The following is a 19,085-nucleotide window of genomic DNA, read 5'->3' as shown; positions in this document are numbered from 1 at the left end:
TATTTAAAATGCATTGTTATTGTTGAACGTATTACAGACGTCTCCCATTTTCCCCTTTGCCTCCCTCCACCTGTCTCCAGCTCCACCCAGACCTTCCTCCGCACTGTTTTCCGTGTCCACGAGTTATGCATACAGGCACACAAATTCTTTGGTTAATCTCTTTCCCCCTCCGCCTGCCCCTCCCCGCTAACATCTGTCAGTCTGGTTCATGCTTCCATGTCTCTGAGCCTATTTAGTGTTTATGATTGGCAAAAACAAATCCCTCCAGCAGAGAACAGCTGAGGCTGCGGACAGCGAGTGCAGAGACTCAATCCCTCCCTCCTTTCCACTTCCTTCGCCCTGAGCCTGCCTTTCCGCCTCTGCCCATCAGTTGGCGCCCTTCGCCGTCCTTTTCAGCCCAAGTTAGCTTTGGGGGTTGCCTTCGCTCCGCAGCTCGCAGGTCACATGGAGCTGCGCGGCGCGGGAGGAGGCGAGGCTCCGGCGCGCCCCCAAACCGCTTCTGCGTTCGGCAATGGCTCCTGCGTGGACTGCAGCACCAGCCAGTCCAGGCAGCACCAGAGGCGGCCCTCCGCGTGCGCAGAGGATGGAGCTGACCGCCCCCACCGGGTAGGTTTCCGCGGCGCACGATCTTCCCGGTCCCTTTGGCGTCGCGGCTGGAGCGCTCCCGGAGAGGCTCCAGGTCGAGGGGACCAGGTTCGGGGCGGCCGCAGCTGGCACGGTGAGCAGCTGCGGGCCGGCGCAGCCAGGGAGGGCCTGCGCCGGGTCGTGCGCTCCGGGTAGGCGGGCTTCGCTTTGGCCCGAGCCGTGGAGCCGGCCGCTTCCTTCCAGAAAACTGTGGGGATCCCGGAAGGGCTCCCGGTGCGTGGCCGGGGCCCGCATCAGCGCAGGGATGAATGAGCGTCGCGGCGAGGGCGCCTCCCCACCCTGCGCCCGCTTTGGTGGCGCCGCGAGGCCGACTGGAAGGTGCCAGCCGGGCGTGTGCGAGTCCAGGTAAGACCCCCTCGAGCTCCCCCGCCCCGCTCCTGCCCAGCCTGGCGGGGCCGAGCAGCCTCGGGGCAGATCGCCTAATGGCCGCCCCGCGGCGAGGGTCCGCGGCACGTCCACCCCGCGGGCCAGCCCGGCGCGCTCTAACGCGCTGCGGCGGTGACGGGTGTCTGCGGGCGACCTCGCAGCCCGGGGGCCGAGAAAGGGCGACCGGGCACGGGAAGGCGGCCCTCCCAGGACCCGGAAAGACCGGCCGAAGGGAGCCAGCGCCGCGATCAGGACCGTCAGCCGGGGCCTGCGGGTGTGGAAACTGAGGCCCGAGCGCGGCGGGGACTGCCCAAGGTCAGCGGCAGACGGCGCGAGATCCGGGCCTCCCGTCTTCCGCTCCCGCTCGCCTTCCACGGGGCGAGCGAGGACCGCGCCGGTGGCCTCGCCCTCTCCCGGGGCTGGGCTGGGGGGTCGCCGGTGCCGCACTGCGCCCGCAGCCCGCGGCGTCGGAGGGCGCCGCCCGGGCCTCCCCTGCTCGGCCCCGGTGGTCCACTCGGGTCCGGGGGCGGCGCCGGGATCTCAGGGTGCAGACCTGCGCGAATTTCCCCCGGAGAATGAGCCCCTTGTGAGGGAGGAGAGCCTTTTAGGGGTGCTTGTCTAGAGTGCACTCTACCAGGTCCTTGAGGAGGTGAGAAGAGAGTCGAACACTTAACGTTATTAAAATTACTAGAATGTTTTTAAAGGAAAAGTTCATTACCAAACATGCAGGACATACAAATGTAAAGGAGAAAATAAAGATAACTTAAACTTCGTCTTTTAGATTGTTGAGATTTTTTTCTGGATATGTTACATTGTCCCTGCCTGCACACAGTTAAACCAATAGCATGGACCAAAAAAAAAAAAAAAAAAAAAAAGAAAGTTTTAATTTGCATGTCTGATTACCCAGGGGAAATTACCACCGTTACCAATGTGTTCGTTGAGTTACCCAGGGGCAATCAACGCCTCTTGCTGTGTGTTTTGGCCTTTTGCATTTGTGTGGGTGAATTGACTTAATTCTGTTGCCCCCCTTTTCAGTTGACTTTCTGTTCCCGATTTTTAAGCACTCTTTATATATTACACGTTAAAAGTAGTAATTCTGTCATTTATGTTGCACCGTCTTTCCCAGTTTCCTTAATGTTTTTTGTCAGTTTTTCATCTTTACCATGTATAAGTTTAACTTTTTATTTAGTCAAATCTATTCTTTTTCTTTATCGTTTCTGCTTGAAGGCCTTGCTGAAAAGAGCCTTTCCTAACACAAGTTTATATAACATATTCTCCTGGAGTTTCTCCAGGTACTTGAAAGCTTTCATTTAGAAATTTAAATGTGGAATTTATTCTAGGTTGAGCTGTGAAATGGAGAGCTCATGGTTAGCCAGTTGCTGCAAAGCTATTGAGCCTATTTTTTTTTTTTTACCCCCGACTTAAATTGCTACAATTATGATAGAATAAATTATGACATATTTGTATCTGTTTGTGGATTTTTGCATCTATTTCAGTATATTTTGGTGTCAGTGCACCAAATTTTAATTACTGAAGATTTATAATAGGTTTAATGTCTGGTTCGGCAGATTCTTATTACCCACTACCTTCATTTTCCTGGGTTTAAAATAAAACCAGTTTTTTTAAGGTACAGTTTTACATGCAAGAAAATGCACAAATTAAATGTATATTTTGATGAGTTTTGTCAAATGTCACCACCATCACAATAATAAAATGATGGAGTACTTCATTAGCTTGATGTCATCATTGCACAGGGACCATGTTAATTTTCAATATATCCTTCCAATTTTAGTATATGTGCCACCAAAGTAGCATTTCCCAGCAGTTCCTGTTAGTACTAACTCCAGATGATCTTTAGAATAGTTTGCTTAAGGGAACCAACCTCTTACTGCTCCACCCAAACAAACAATGGTACGTTCTTATTTCTACTTGGTTTTTTATTACAAGGGTCCTGAGAGTAGGGCCACATTCACCCTCCCAGTGCCTGACACACCGGACTCGGTATTTGTTAAATTCAACAGAGGATTATAAAAGTAATGTATGCTTTTTGCATAAATATAGAAAGCAGAACAGGAAACCTCCATCCCCCATGCTTTCATCTCTTCCGCCACTACTAATAAATTATACTCCCCATTACAAAAAAATGATCAGATTGCGAAATTTTTCTACAATTTGCATTGACATAGTTTGCATTTTTCCCTTAGAGACTTTTTAAATCTGCTCAGTTGCTGGAACAAATTACCATCGATTGGGTAGCTTAAACAGAAACATTTCTCCCCGTTCTGGAGGCTGGAAGTCGGAGATCAGGGCCCAGTTTAGTTGGGTTCTGGTTCCGGTTTATAGAAGGCGGCCTTCCCGTTGTGTCCTCACTGGCAGAGCAGAGAAAGGAACAAGCTCTCACCTATCTCTCTTGCAAAAGCCCTGATCCCATCAGGAGAGCTCCAGGGACAGGACCTAATGACCTCCCAAAGACCCTGTATCCCAATATCATCACACTGGGAATCAGGGTTTTAATATATGAATTTTGAGGGACATAAACATTCAGACCATAACAGAGACCTAGCTAAGACTCTTTTGTCAGTATCTGTAAACGTTTCTTTTCTTTTTAATGTCCCATATCATCCTCTGGTGTAATTATCCTGAACATCTGCCCTCTTCCTCTCTCTCTTTTTTCCTGTGACAAACAAAACTAACTGCCCCGAACATTCCCTGTCCATCTTTGGTAGCATGTGTTTGCATTTCTGCAGGGTAGATTCCTCCAACGGGATTTCTGTCAAAGGGCATGTCCATATAACATTTTTATAGATACCGTTCCAACTTTCCCTCCAAAGGTTGGACCAATTTATATGAAAGTGCCCATTTGTTGAACCGGGCCACTTCCTCTTGAAGTAAATTGAATTGACCTTATGTTAAATATAGAGATGAATTTTGGAGAAAAAAGACCTCTATCTCCTCTCCATTAGTGAGTCTCTGCAGCTGGGAAAATGTTCTTTTTCTCCATTTATTAAGACTTTTTAAATGATCTTCTTATAATATGTTGCATATTTCTGCATATGTCTTAAATTTATTTCTATGTATTTTAGATACCACTTTGGTATCTTTTATTCCATTTGTTAATTTGGTGATTGATTAGATGGAACCGATTCGTGTATATATATATAATATATTTTTTACATGTTAATGTTGTTACTGCCCACATTCTGAAAGACTTCTATCACTGCTAATGTTAGAAATGAGTTGATCTGTGCTCATGTGACCAGTTTCATAGCTGAAGAATTGGGGCACGTAGAGGTCAACCGACTTGACCATGGTCAGGTACTGAGCCTCTTCTGTGTGTCGAGTACTGTGCTGGGTCTGTGAGGGATACCAAAGATAAATCAGACTGAATCCACTAACAAGGGCTTTATACATTCCTTGGGGCATAAGTCAAGGGCCATGAATAAAGCCATGGGGGCAGCAGGCACCATGGGAAAAACATGGGCTATGAAATTTGTCCTGTGTTTGAATTTCCTGCTTGCAAGTTGGTAGCTTCACCCCCCCCCCCCCCGCCATTTAAATGGGATAAGTTCCATTACTAGTAGAGAGTGTTATTTTGGTCAGAAGGAATAATGCGAGTCTAGTACAATACGTGGATATGTAGTTGGAAGCTTAATAAGCGGTAGCTCTGAATAGGTACAGTCTAAAGTAGGAAGTGACAAAGGAATGTCTTTGGGGAAAGTTCAAGTAAAGTGCCCCAGCATTTGAGAAGAAGAAAGGTTATTTCTGGTCGGCAGAGATCAGGGTTGGCTTTTGGAAGAGTGTATTTGAGCTGACTCCTGATGGTTGATATAGCCTCTGGGAGAAGAAGTGGGTCTGGAAAGATAGTGGAAAACTGGATTGTGAAGAATTTGGACTTCATTCTGCAGTCATCGGGGACTCCCTGAGCCAGTTCTACAGAAAGAGTGCCACGTTCAGACCTGTGCTGCCGTGTGTCGGATGCTGATAATATAAAACATTCCCATCATTTGCACAGTGTCTCGTGTCTGACAAAGGCCTTTCATAACTGTTGTCTCATTTCATCTCCACAACACCTCCATAAATGAGATAGCTTTTATTTTCCATTTTGCAGAGAAGCAAAACAGCCTTGGAGAGATCAAGTGATCTCTTTACACAAATTCTCCTGATTAGCAAGTGTTGCTGTTACCAGATCACCTCAGTGCCAGGGGCTGGCCCCGGGCCTGTGTGTCAGGGACTCCTGTCAGGTGACCTCAAGGCTCTTGATTTGCACAGGAAAAATGTCAAGACTGGTTGAAGTGAGAACAAAGCAAGAGTTATTCAGGCAGAGAAAAAGAAAGAGCCAGGGCGGGGGTGAGGCTGTGAAAGAAGCAAAAGTACACATCCAAATGGACATGGGCCACCTCGCGGGTGGGTTTCGCACGTGGTCTATCTATTCTTGTGACTTTATGTGTTTCCAGGGCCCGAGTGGTTGTTGCTAAGCGTTGCTGTGACAAATTCTGACTCTGCCTCTGGTTGGGAAGGGCCTCATTGTCCTTAACTTCTGAGACCACCTCGGGGTTCTTGGATAAACTTTCCCTTTGATCATGCGTGGAAGTGGGGGCTCTGGTGAGAGGATGTCAGCTCTGCTCCTACATCCTCATTCCACTTGTTGGGATTTCCCCTTAACTTCTTTCTGTCCTGTCTCACTGGGACCAAAACAGCTCACTCTGGAAGTCAGAAGCCTTTGGGGAGCCTGTTGCAGTCAGCTGGCCTGGATGGAGGCTGTGAGGAGTGACCGGGGAATGGAAGTGAAGCAGGGCAAGGGGAGGAGAGAAGAGGAATGGCTAGGACGTGGGAAGTGACTGGACAGGCGTGAGAAGTCGGAACGCACTGGCCTTTTGGACCAGGTGGTGGTGCGGTTAGTGGAGGAGGCTGACTTGGGAAACGTGTGTCACAGCGTCGTTATCTCCTGATGCGCAGCTCAGCCTGGTGTTCTGCCTCCCCTACTCCTGTGACCCTTCAGCTTCGTTTTCAGAAGATGCACTAAACTGTGATTGCTGCTGTCGCTCCATTTATTCATCCTAGCCCTATTTCATGGTCATTTCTTGGTGTCTTTGTCCTTCATTGCCTTCCCTGACAGCTCCATCCTAGACATGGTAGCAGGCACAATCCAGTTTAGGAACTGTTTGTGGTTCAAAGTGCACTAGCAAGGGATAGACGAGGATTTCAGTAATCTTTGTGCCTTAGAATCGGGGATGTGAAGGCAGGGTTGTTTCCAGGCCACCTCTCCTATGCCAATCAGTAGACAACATTGTTGGAGTATGGGCCTGAGCCGGCATCATCATGGAGACCATGGAATTCTGGAAAAGGCAATCAGAGTGATACTGTGGACACAGCGCTTCGTCTGTCCCACCCCTGTGACTGGGCTGGGAGTGGAGAACTCCTTCCCTCAAGTTGCCAATGGAAAATTCTAGGCTTTGAGGTCTGTTCTGCTAACGCCAGTTATCTTAAAACCGGGCCAGTAAAGTGAAGTGAATGTTAGGTGGTATTGGTCACCTCATGCCACTGTGCAGCAATTGGTTAAATCCTTTAAGAGGTTTTAAAAGCTAACAAGAACATGGTCCTCAATGCCTACCTGACTTCATGTAGCAGGATGTTAGGCAAACCAGACATCTGATCATTGAATGGGGGATCTGACCCCAGCTCCCGCGGCTGAAGGTGGGCGTGCTAGATTGCGTTATTGCTCAAGACATTTTCTGCCCCTCCCCGGAGAGACATACATTTACCTAATCAATGACTCTAGGCTTGGCCATGTGTTTTTAGAACCCCCTTTCTTGTGGAAAATTACATAACTCTGCCCCGTTGTACTTCAGAGCGATTATGTGCCTTGCCCTGGTCAGTGAATGTAGGTGGGCATGATGCGAGTGATTTTGAACTGTAGCTGTGAGAGCCAGCTTGTGACTCCCTATCTGTCCCTTTCCCCTCTGCCACAACACCAGCCATGTTCAGGGAAGAAGAGGCACTTCTGTCTGCCTGGGTCCTGGAGTGTAGATGACATGGAGCAGAGACAGTCGACCCATAACGGACAAGTAATGTGAGCAAGGATTAAACCTCAGATTTTATAAACCCCTGGGACTTTGGGGTCATTGTTGTAGCCTGTTCTGACCTATACAGTCTATCATGATAGGGAGCCAGATGCCTTATGAGCGTTCTAGAAATGTCCCAGACTCTCTGAGCAGATTGCGAGATCCTATCTTTGTTCCTGAGGGCTTAGAAACCGGTCTGCTGCTTTCCCTTCCTCTGCTCTGTGGAGGAGTACATTTCTCTGGCTCACTGCTTTGGCCAGTGCATGGTGAGTGGACTTGACCTATGGCACACTTAAGCGAGGCTGTAAATGTATCTGCATATTTTGATTCTTGTATAGTTGCCATCCAGCAAAAGAGCATGCCCAGGTGGCCGTTCTGCAACCTGACGGGAAAGGGATGTATGTGCGGTGACCGGATTCTGACCCTCAGTCTGGAGCTGAACCCAAGCTGAGCTGTAGCTGTCCACAGACCAGCGTCCAAGAAATGCATGCTGTTACTGTAAGCTATGCAGATCTGGGGCTATTGCCTTGGCGAGGTGACTCATTTGGTTGGAGCGTTGTCCTGTACACCACAAGGTTTTGGGTTCGATTCCTGGTCAGCACATACCTAGGTTTCAGGTTGTATCCCCAGTGGGCAAGTGTGCAGGAGGGTACTAATTGATGTTTCTCTCTCTCCCCCCTCCTCCTCCCCTCCTCCCCTCCTCTCTCTCTCTCTCTCTCTCTCTCTCTCTCTCTCTCTCTCCTCTCTCTTTCTCAAATCAATAAAAAACATCCTCGGGTGAGGATAAAAAAAATCTGGGGCTGTTCATCACCCTGGCAAGAGCTGATCAGTGTCAGCAGGGACCATGTGTTCTCTGTACAGAATCCCTCTCCTTCACTAATCATCAGTAGACCAGCCTTCTTCTCACACCAGATTTTTAAAATGAGATTTCTGAGATGTTAATGATTTCATTGTTCACAGTAGGGAAATTGCCTGGGATTAAAGGTCCTCTTTATATCAGCACTAGGTTCTTTAGTTTCCATCCCAATAAATAATGAAATCTAAGGCACATCTTCATGCTTGCTTTATAAACATAGCTTTAAGAAAGTCCTCCCCTTCCCCTCTGCTACCTGGAACACACAAGTCTCTTTCATACAGAAATTCTGGAGCCAGCCCTGCAAGCACACCAGGCCCCTTAGCAAGAACCTAGACCAGCGGTCACCAACCTTTCAAACCTCACCGCTTGGCAACCGCTGTCCTAGACCAAATATGTCAAACTCACAGCCCATGGGCCACATGCGGCCCACAACTAATATTTTTGTGGCCCATCCAATATAACGGTATATAAGAAACGTTTTAATAAAAATTTCGTAACTTAATTTTTACAATATCCTACTATACATAATTATTAATAACTAACTACAACGTTCGCTAATGACTAATTACTATAATGGTGTTGCATTCATTCATTATGCGCAGGCGCACCATTTCTCTCTACTAATACTAGCAGCAAATATTTTAGCGGCTGATTGCCACATCATTAGTCTTGTACTGACTTGTTTGGTGTGTACAACAGGAAGTATTTCGCTTTCAGAGAACAAGAAAAATAGGTTTATTTGTGTTATGCTTATTAATTTGTGCAGTTATTCAATGTATGGTAAGTTAATGTTCAAGAAAAAAATATTAACTTTTATTAAAACGTTCTATTATTTTATGTTAAGGATTACTCTTTTTATTTCAGCCCTTTGTATTCAGCATGTCTCTATCAAAACAAACCTATGTTTCTATGAAAATTGAAGCTTTGTTTTTTTGCGGCCCACATAAACCTTGTGTATTTGGCCTGTGTTAGCCTTTGAGTTTGACACGCTTGTCCCTAGACAATACATTCAGGAAGCCAAGGGCCTGGGAGAACTTGATGTTTTCAGGGTCTCTCCAGTCGTATCTAATCAGTTTGTTCATTCAATAAATGTTGTGGACTTTACCCTCCAGTAGTGCTAGGTGCTGGCTATCCCTGGTGATCAAGACAGATAAGCTTATGTTTTGCTGGGGGAGGCTGGCTGAACCAAGGGTTAGCAAGAAATCTAATAAGCTCCTATTATACATAAAACTGCTAGGATTGGATACTTCTGCCAAATATATTAAAGCTGAAAATGTATTTTCTATAAGTCAGTACCTTTAAACCCAAAGGTGTAAATAGGTATTTAATAAAATGTTTTATCTCACCCTAAGCCACCTAGTTCCCTTCTACCTGTCGGGGCACATGTGGGAGGCAGCCGATCAGTGTATCTCTCTCACATGGATGTTTCCCTCTACCTCTCTCTCACTCCCTTCCGCCACTCTCTGTAAAGATCAAGGGGGAAAATATCCTCGGGTGAGGATTAACAACAACAAAAGTCTATGAAGAATATGCAACAGACACAGTGTCTGACTCACAAAGTCTAAAATATCACTTACTGTCTAGCACTTTACCGAAAGATATTGCCAACTTCTAGTCTTGAACATACTGAGAAAGGGAGGCAGTACAACAAGATGAAGGAGGAAGGCAGGGTCCAGATCAGAAAGGGCCTGGTGGACCATGATAGGAAGTTTGGATTTTATTAAGAGATCAAAGGGAAGCTAAAGAAGGGTTTTAAGCAAGAGATTGACATGATCAGATTCATATTTTCAAATCAATGGTATGACCGTCCACACACACACTCCTGAAAAAATCCCACCCCTGGACTAAGGAGTGTCCCATTGTTGCATTACCAAAAACCGTCACTAGAAAAGTGAGATGAAGGAGGATGGATAGCAGTTTTATACCAAACACAGAGCTGCGCTTTGTCATTATGATCACATTGTCATCTTAGCCCTTAATATGTGTCTTGCACTTTCCAAGCTGCAGGCCTTCTCTGTTGGCTGTATTTTGTTCCCTCTCAGTGGGTACAGCTCTCTTGGGTAGGGAGAACAGGCCGGAAACCACCTGGGTGACTCTGTTCCCAAGGCCACCTTGGCTAGCAGGATTGTGAGCTCAACCCCATTTCAGTCCCTGTTTTCCACTAGCAGTGACGTGGAGCCGGCGAGGCCATGGAGATGTGCAACCCATGATTTATTAACTCCCTTGACCACAGCAGATCCCGGAGAGGAGTTACCAGTCTGTAGTACTCTAGAAGTCACAAACCAGCAAGCTGGGGTTGTCTCCTATTCGGATCTCTCCCTGCTAATCTCCCTCTTTAGTGCTATTCAGATCCAGCACTGAGATAGTCTGTCTCACCTGAGCTTTCCCAGGATCATCTGCTTCTGTTGCTGAAATGAGACTTGTCTGTCTGCTTCCTTGAATTTACTATGCTATCACATAGTAAGTCCTCACTTAACATCACTAATGGCTTAATGAAACCAGTTTTACAATAGATTCTAATTGATATAAATAAGAGTTAGGGTCCTGCAGCATCTCATCAATATTAGAAGTAGACAGTGTTATTTGAGGACCTGCTGCACTGTAGAGATGTTTGGAATTCTATACCCTCTACCTCTACCTCTACCTCCTCTCCCCACAATCACCACACTGTTGCCCATGCCCTGAAACACATTTAATCTTCACAGAAACCCTATGTGATAAGCATTATTATCTCCATTTTTGAGGTTAGGAATTCAAGGTGTGGAGAGTGAAGTGACTTCCCACTAAGTGAGTGGCCAGGTTGGGATCCAGACCAGCACATACCTGACCTGTATTCTGAGTCGTCATGCCACTCTGCCTTTCTTTATGGAACTGGCTGGGGGCATCTGTCTCTTCCATTTCCATCTCTGCCAACCTCAGACATTTCCTTCTTTCCTAAAGTCTGGGGCTCTAGAGTTCTCTTGTACAGGGGCGATCCCTTCTCTCACTGGTTCCCATGGTGGTAAAAAGTCAAATGGGAGCCATGGCCAGGTAGCACAGTTGGTTGGAGTGCCATCCCGCACACCAAAAGGTTGTGAGTTTGATTCCCAGTCAGGACACATGCCTAGGTTGCGGGTTTGGAGCTCATATAGGAGGTGACCGACTGATGTTTTACTCTCCCCACGCCCCCATCTCTAAAATCAACTAAAAAAAAAAACACCCCCCAATACACCGTATCCTCGGGTGAGGATTAAAATAAAAGTAAAAATAAAATAAAATGGGAGAGCAATCAGGATTAAATTAATACTCACTTTTAAGTATAGTTGCATAAGATTAGGGAAATAAGAATGGAAGATGTTAACAAAGACATTTCAGGAAACTGTAAATAGTCACTTTTGGGGGGTTTGGGATGTGTAGAAAATACAGTTTTCAGAAATTACATCAACAAGTATTTACAATGCATTTAGGTTGAAAGTTATTTTTGTGTGTGTCACGCCTTGCTTTTTTGCATCTGTTTAAAGAACCCATGTCTGTGTCACTCCCAATTAACATAATAAACTTGCATACCTGGTAATTTACTGGCACCTTGTAAACCTAACTAAGCATCTGTATGCCCCAGACCAGTGGTCGATAAACTCATTAGTCAACAGAGCCAAATATCAACAGTACAACGATTGAAATTTCTTTTGAAAGCCAAATTTTTTAAACTTAAACTATATAGGTAGGTACATTGTTATTAACTTAATTAGGGTACTCCTAAGCTGGCCTTTGCTAAAAACGTCCTCAATCTGATTGAGGTACGTTTGCTGAGGTCGACCCCTTCCAACTCTCCCATCCACATTGGTCTTGTATACTTGTTTTGTCTATCTCCTTTCGTTCATACTCTCTATATGTCCATCCCCCACTTCTTCTAACGTCACTTCTTCAAAATAGACTCACCCAGGCCAAAAACCGACTTCTGCGCATGGGCCACGAAGTTTCAATCGCACTGTACTTGCGTACCTGCATGTGGTATTTTGTGGAAGAGCCACACTCAAGGGGCCAAGGAGCCACATGTGGCTCGCGAGCCGTGGTTTGCTGACCACTGCCCTAGCCCAAGCATGTCAAACTCACAGCCCATGGGCCACATGTGGCCCACAACGAATATTTTTGTGGTCCAGCAAATATAGTGGTATGTAAGAAACATTTTAATAAAAATTTTGTAACTTAATTTTTACAATATCCTGTTATACACAATCCTTTATAATAAAAGCATAACATGCAAATTGTCCCCTCAACTGGAGTTCTTCTGAAGTTCGACCAGGGGGCAGGCCAGCGGGGGGAAGGCCAGTGGGGGAAAGGGAGGAAGGCCCTGGTGCTGGCAGACAGCTGGGGAAAGGGAGGGAGTACCCAGCTGGCAGCCACTAGGGACTCTTCCAGTGCATGAATTTCTTACACTGGGCCTCTAGTTATTAATAACGAACTATAAGGCTCGCTAATGACTGATTACTATAATCGTGTTGCATTCATTTCCTTTACGCACCTTCTGCACAGGTGCACCATTTCTCTCCACTAATACTAGCAGTGAATATTTTAGCAGCCGACTGCCACGTCATTAGTCTTGGACTGACTAGTTCGGTGTGTGCAACAGAAAATATTTCACTTTCGGAGAACAAGAAAAATAGGTTTATTTGCGTTATGCTTATTAATTTGTGCAGTTATTCAGTGTCTAGTACTGATAAGTTAATGTTCAAGAAAAATATTAACCTTTATTAAAATATTCTTTTATATTAACGATTACTCGTTTATTTCAGCCCTTTGTATTCAGCATGTCTCTATCAAAATAAACCTACGTTTCTATGAAAATTGAAGCTCTTGGTTTTTTTTCGGCCCACAGAAACTTAAACCTTGTTTATTTGGCCCATGTTAGCCTTTGAGTTTGACATACTTGCAGCTGGTTTGGCTCAGTGGGTAGAGCGTCAGCCTGCGGACCAAAGGGTCCCGGGTTTGATTCCTGTCAAGGGCACATACCTTGGTTGCAGGCCCCTCAGGCCCTGGACCTGGTCAGAAGCAATCAGTTGATGTGTTTCTCTGACATTGATGTTTCTGTCTTTCCCTTTCTCTTCCACTCTTCCTAAAAACCAATGGGAAAATATCCTCAGGTGAGGAGTAACAAAAAACATGTAGATGTCGAGACTCGGTTGGAATACCAAGGTTTCATTACTCACAGAAATAACAGAAGAATCCAAGAGGTTATTGACAGATACAACCAAAGGTAGTGCACTGGAGAAAATACTTAAGTCTCTAGTGCAGAGCTGATGAATGCCCGGCCCACGGGCTGTAGGAGGCCCACGAAATCATTTGGTCTGGCCCTGCCAAGGCATTAGGAGGGAGTTAATGAAATGTTTGACCAAATATAGCAGGCTAATTTTTTTCTTTTTAATTTGTGCAAGAAAGATTTCACAGCATGAATCCAGGTGATTGTGAGGGCACGTTTACGAAAGCTGGGACAGTGAAACAGGAAGGGCCTAGGATGCAGGCAATGGGAGAGTCTGGGCGGGGCGCTTTGGCTTTCTAAAAGCTTTATGGGAAAGAAGTGAGCCTAGGTGGGGCTGCTGTCAGCTCACTGGAGGAGTCAGAGAAAAGGGGCCTTGGGGATAGGCTCTGGGGGTTTAGCCCAGGATGAGCTGCCACTGCCCACCGCTCCCCTGGCTACAAGTCTCACAGGGTCCCTTAGAGTTGAGAAAATGTGTGCCTGTCGGGGAAGAAGAGGAGAAGGGAAAAGCAAGGGTGTGCTCCCAGGAGGGAGAGTGAGCCTATAGCAGGCTAATTTTTAAGTTGAGGATGATGTTATAAATGTCCAAATGGCCCTTGGCAGAAAGAGGTTTCCCCGCCCCTGCTCATTTCTAATAGCTACACAGCCTAGAACTGGAATGTCTGGTTTGATACACGCTGAGTTCTGTCCCTTTACCATTCTCTTCCTCCTCTTTCTGTAGGTTTGACTTGCACTGAGCTGGGCCTACAGTCCAGTCCAGGATGGTTTGTTCTCAGGACCAGACCTGACCAGAAGTTGACCTCATGAGCACATCCGCCTCCCCCGCGGCCATGCTCCTCCGGAGGCTGAGGCGGCTCTCCTGGGGCAGCACAGCTGTCCAGCTCTTCATCCTGACCGTGGTGACGTTCGGCCTGCTGGCCCCCCTGGCCTGTCACCGGCTTCTCCACTCTTACTTCTACCTTCGCCATTGGCATCTGAACCAAATGAGCCAAGATTACCTGCAGCAAAGCTTGAAAGAGGGGGAAGCTGCCCTCCACTACTTTGAGGAGCTGCCCTCCGCCAACGGCTCCGTGCCCATCGTCTGGCAGGCCACCCCCCGGCCCTGGCTGGTCATCACCATCGTCACCGTGGACAGGCAGCCTGGCTTCCACTATGTCTTACAGGTGGTGTCCCAGTTCCACCGGTTGCTTCAACGGTGCGGCCCCCAGTGCGAGGGGCACCAGCTCTTCCTGTGCAACGTGGAGCGCAGCGTGAGCCATGCGGACGCCAAGCTGCTGTCCAAGTACGTCCCCGTGGCCAACCGCTACGAGGGCACTGAGGACGATTACGGCGACGACCCTTCGACCAACTCGTTTGAGAAAGAGAAGCAGGACTATGTCTATTGCCTGGAGTCCTCCCTGCAGACCTACAACCCGGACTACGTCCTGATGGTGGAAGACGACGCCATTCCAGAAGAGCAGATCTTCCCCGTCTTGGAGCACCTCCTGCGGGCTCGCTTCTCCGAGTCCCACCTCAGAGATGCCCTTTATCTAAAGCTCTATCACCCCGAGAGGCTCCAGCACTACATCAACCCAGAGCCCATGCGGATCCTGGAGTGGGTCGGTGTGGGCATGGTGCTGGGGCCCGTACTAACCTGGATGTACATGCGGTTTGCCAGCCGTCCGGGCTTCAGCTGGCCCGTCCTGCTCTTTTTCTCCCTGTACAGCATGGGTCTGGTGGAACTGGTGGGCAGGCACTATTTCCTGGAACTGCGGCGGCTGAGCCCTTCCCTGTACAGTGTGGTCCCTGCTTCGCAGTGTTGCACCCCAGCCATGCTCTTCCCTGCCCCTGCGGCCCGCCGGACCCTCACCTACCTGTCCCAGGTGTACTGCCACCAGGGCTTTGGCAAGGACATGGCCCTGTACTCACTGTTGAGGGCCAAGGGGGAGCGGGCCTATGTGGTGGAACCCAACCTTGTGAAACACATCGGGCTCTTCTCCAGCCTCCGGTACAACTTTCACCCCAGTCTGCTCTAGTGGGCCAAGAAATGCTTTCCTGGGATCGGCTGCTTCTTGGAGATTCAAATACTGAGCTCTTTATTTAGACACGGTCGCTTGCAGATACGTCGTTGTTTAACGTTGCTGAGGATAGAGGCACTGGGACAGCAGAGGAAAAGACCAGTCAAGAACCTTGGCAGGAGCAGCAGTTGGCCACAGATCGGACCTCTGTCCCGCCACACAGCCACACTGCCTCACGCAGTCTGACCCACCCAACGAGGGGGCGTTAAAATACCGGTTACATTCTCCAGTTGTTTTCAGCTCTGCTTCGTGATAGAGTTGGGACTGCCACAAATACCGTGCACAGTGATATGACTGTTTAAGGATGTTAAGGGTAGAACTTAGTGAAAGGTGAGATCCCTTTGGATTGATTTCTTTCTCACAGGGCATGAGAATGGATGTATTCAGAATGTATGTCTAAACAGGCAGGACCACGTGGATAGATTCTGCTTGTTTCCTCGATCTGATGTAATGAAAGCCAATAAAAGCTGTGCAGTGCTGGCAGCGTGGAGGCAGGTGACCTGGCATCCGTTACCTGCCTTTTTCTTCTCCGCACTGCAGTGCACGGATAATCAGTATTGTCAGTGAGACCTTTAAGGCACAGCAGATTTTGAAAGCACCTTATGGATCATCAAAGTCAGATTGCTTATGTTTATTAGAGACTTAATATTGCAGATTTCTGTCTCATTCTGATTATTTGGAAATTGGGCATTGCAGAATGCTATTGAATGGGTGAGCTCTTCACTAACTGCATATCCCTTTCCCTAACTTTTCTGGCTAACCCCTCCCCCTCATTTCTTTTTCTTCTAGGTAGCATGAGAAAACATGGACTGTGAAGTCAGAAGATGCTGCATTTTTTTTTTTTCAGATTTCTCTCATGTCCTGGTGGTGTGAACTTGGCCAAGTCATAACCACTCTGAGTCTCAGTATCTTCACCTGTAAAATGGGGACAGTGGTACCTACCTTTTAAAGTTGCCTTGAGACTGTATGTAAGACACCTTATAAGTGCTTAGCCCAGAGAGGGCACAGGGTAAATTCTAGTTCTTTTCTCCCCTGTAGTAAGTATACAAAACTCAAGTGTATTTGGAGGGAACGCAGCTTGGCCCCCACCTCCAACCAAGGTAATTTTTCATTCAAACTGGAAGTGATCTGAGACACCTCTTGAACTTATTCCAGGACTATCATCTGAAAATTACTTTTCTCGAGAATTACAAGTAAATGGCCTTGGATGATAGTTATGGAACCGGAGGACAACATGTCCCTTCCTGAGGACAGATGGTTACATGAGAGTTCACGCAGTTGTCCAGTCTGTTTCGGTGCCACATCTTCTGTTTGCGTTTACATTTCCACAGGGAGTTTCCATGTGGGGATCCCCTTAAGAACAGGAAGGAGGTATACAGGGGTGGGGGTGGAGGTGGCAGTGGGTTCACCACCACACATTACAAATGAACAAACTGAGACCCAGAGATGTTGAACAACTTCTCCAGGTTCACACAGCTGAGCAGGACTGAAACATAGCTCTTCTGACTTCCGGCCCTCTGGTTAATCCCATCCATGTTATAGATATCTATGTAGTCCAGTTCTCTTCTGTAAAATATGATTGTAACCTGGACTGAATAATATCTCTGTAAACTAAGATGGTAGAAACTCATTGTCATGTGGACCTTGGGGAACAACAGGTATCAGTGTGTGTTGTGTTGTTATAGTGACCTGTTATGTATCACCCAGGAATGTCCAAAGTGATCAGAGCTACTAGATGACTTATTCAAGATGTTTGGATTCCACACCTTCATTCCTCCTCTCCCAGCAACTGGTCTACCCCCCTGTTTGAGAACAGAATCAGCCTCATGTTTGAGAATAGAACCACCCTCAACCTATGGACCTCATGAGAGTTTATTGCATTAATGATTGGATTGCCTCATGAAAATTTATTTGTCCAGTGGGAGAAGAGCCACATCTAAGCTAGAAAGGCTCAAGACGGAACCATTGCTGGTTTACATTTCTGCTGTTTCTAATTCAGATGTCTACCAGATGCAGACACTCCCTCCCCTGACTCCGTCATTCTGGATGGCCAAGGCCATCTTTGCCTTGTCTAAATTCTCTGCCTATACACCAAGAACCTCCTCCCATTGAGCTTAACTAGAGTCTGCCACCCTTGGACATTTTCTGCAGCTCAGTGCTGCCCTTTTATCTCTACCCACTTCTAGATTTTCTTCCCTTTTGTCCCTCATTCCTAGAACCCAGTTTTTTGTATATTGTCCTTGATTAGGACAGCTAACAGCTTCACACCAAAGCTGAAGTCTCTCATTTAATCCTAAGCAAGGGGACTATAGGAGAACCCAACTCCCCGTCTCATATCAAGGGACATAGGTTAACAGGTCAGTGAAGGTCTCTTAACAGTCCTCATCTTTCAGAGTTTAAATTATAATCAGGCCTAAGAAGCTCTCATTTGTGACAGTGTATTTGTGTAGACATATTAGTTAAAATAAAAGCATCCATTCCACTGAGGTATTCTGAGAAGACTTTGTGTCATTGTCTTTTCTTTCAATGGGATGTTTTTTTGTGATGTGGCGATTAGTATTACACACACACACACACACACACACCAAAAGTATGGGCTGTTCACTTGAAAATTCGTAAGTGAATTTCTTAAATGGAAACACTTGAATCCTGCATTCTTTTTTGTTGTTTAAAGAAAAAATGGTAAGAATACTACAGTGTAACTGGAGAATACAAGTAGGACTTATATAATGATAGGGCTAATCTAATTTACGTTGGCTACACTTCTCATTTGGGAGAACTTATTTACTTGGTAACTTAATTTGGGTGGAGAGGCATTCTAAGTGGAGTTGATTACTGTGGGACTTTGAGGTACAGTAAGATGCGTTGTGAGTTGCGGTAACATGCTATAAAACTGGGTAATTTTAAGTCACGTGAACAATCTGGATATTTTTATCCCAGCTACAAGGAATTTGCTGAGAAATGTTCATTAACTGGCACTGGGTTTTTTTTGGTTGGATTTTATTTAGAAAACCCGTGGGGCTGTGTCCAAGACAGTTGGAAATTGAATAGTGCTCATGGCAAAAATAAAGTACTTAATATATTAGAGCTGCCACGGAGACCTGCTGTGGCTGGCAGGTCAGCCCAGTACTTAGATGATTCACAACAATGTGAGTCATCACTGCTGAATGGGAATTTTTGGTTTAGAATGGAACAAATCATTGTGACCTTTTTCCTAACGACCTACATGGAAATATGGATAAATGAACTGATTTTTTAAAGTACATCTGTGTTCATCATTTGGAGATAAAAATATGAAACTCCAAAGGCAAATGATGAATTTATAAAAAATGAACAAGGAACAGGTGGCATAAGAATGTAGGAATGAGGCAGCTTTATAATGTCGAGAAGTGAGAGAAGAGGTCCATGATGAGAGTGAAGCAGAGGGTTCCCATTTGTCAGCTGTTCCTGTGTGTCCCAAACTCCCTTATATAATAAATCCTTTATGTGTGTTCGGCTGTCATGAAATCTCCATAGGCTCAGTCTGTGGATAATGCAGAGGAGCTCAACGGTGGATAGTCAGTGTTCTGGATAAATAATTCATTACCTTGCTCGGTAGGACCTGGCATTGTGGTGCATTTAAAATAAACTCAAACCCCTACATTACCTCCCAGGCCAGATGTGCTCTGGCCCCTGCAAACTTGGACTTCATGTCTTATCATCACTCCTGTCATGGTTCTCCAAGCTCTAACCGCACCGGCTTCCCTTCAGTTCCCTGCATTTGCTTCACGGCTTCTTGCTGCAAAGCCTTTCTCTCTGTCTGAAATGCTTTCCCTTCGCCTGAATCTTTCCTATGACTCAGGTCTGAACTCAATTTTAATTCTCCT

The 19,085-nt window shown here is 46.5% G+C and overlaps 1 protein-coding gene across 2 annotated transcripts; it reads left to right on the top strand.

The window, feature by feature from the left end:
• The first annotated feature begins 501 nt into the window (after nt 1-501).
• PGAP4 (post-GPI attachment to proteins GalNAc transferase 4) lies at nt 502-17,712 on the top strand. 2 transcript variants are annotated; one of them, XM_081103594.1, is made up of 2 exons: nt 502-606; nt 13,884-17,712. In XM_081103594.1, the coding sequence occupies exon 2, from the start codon at nt 13,966-13,968 to the stop codon at nt 15,175-15,177; it is 1,212 nt and encodes a 403-aa protein (XP_080959720.1). In that variant the 5' UTR covers nt 502-606; nt 13,884-13,965; the 3' UTR covers nt 15,178-17,712. The 2 variants fall into 2 exon arrangements, 1 of the variants encoding a protein (XP_080959720.1); XR_013996670.1 differs by lacking the exon at nt 502-606 and having other exon boundaries at nt 13,966-15,549; nt 16,009-17,712.
• The last annotated feature ends 1,373 nt before the right edge of the window (nt 17,713-19,085 follow it).

Source organism: Myotis nattereri, assembly GCF_964212035.1.
Source record: "Myotis nattereri genome assembly, chromosome: 12".
NCBI lineage: Eukaryota > Metazoa > Chordata > Mammalia > Chiroptera > Vespertilionidae > Myotis > Myotis nattereri.
The sequence above is the reverse complement of the archived record's forward strand: the minus strand, read 5'-3'. Positions and strand labels throughout refer to the sequence as shown.

Excerpts from the sequence above, each read along its gene's own strand:
- PGAP4 (XM_081103594.1), top strand. The coding sequence starts at position 13,966 with ATGAGCACATCCGCCTCCCCCGCGGCCATGCTCCTCCGGAGGCTGAGG.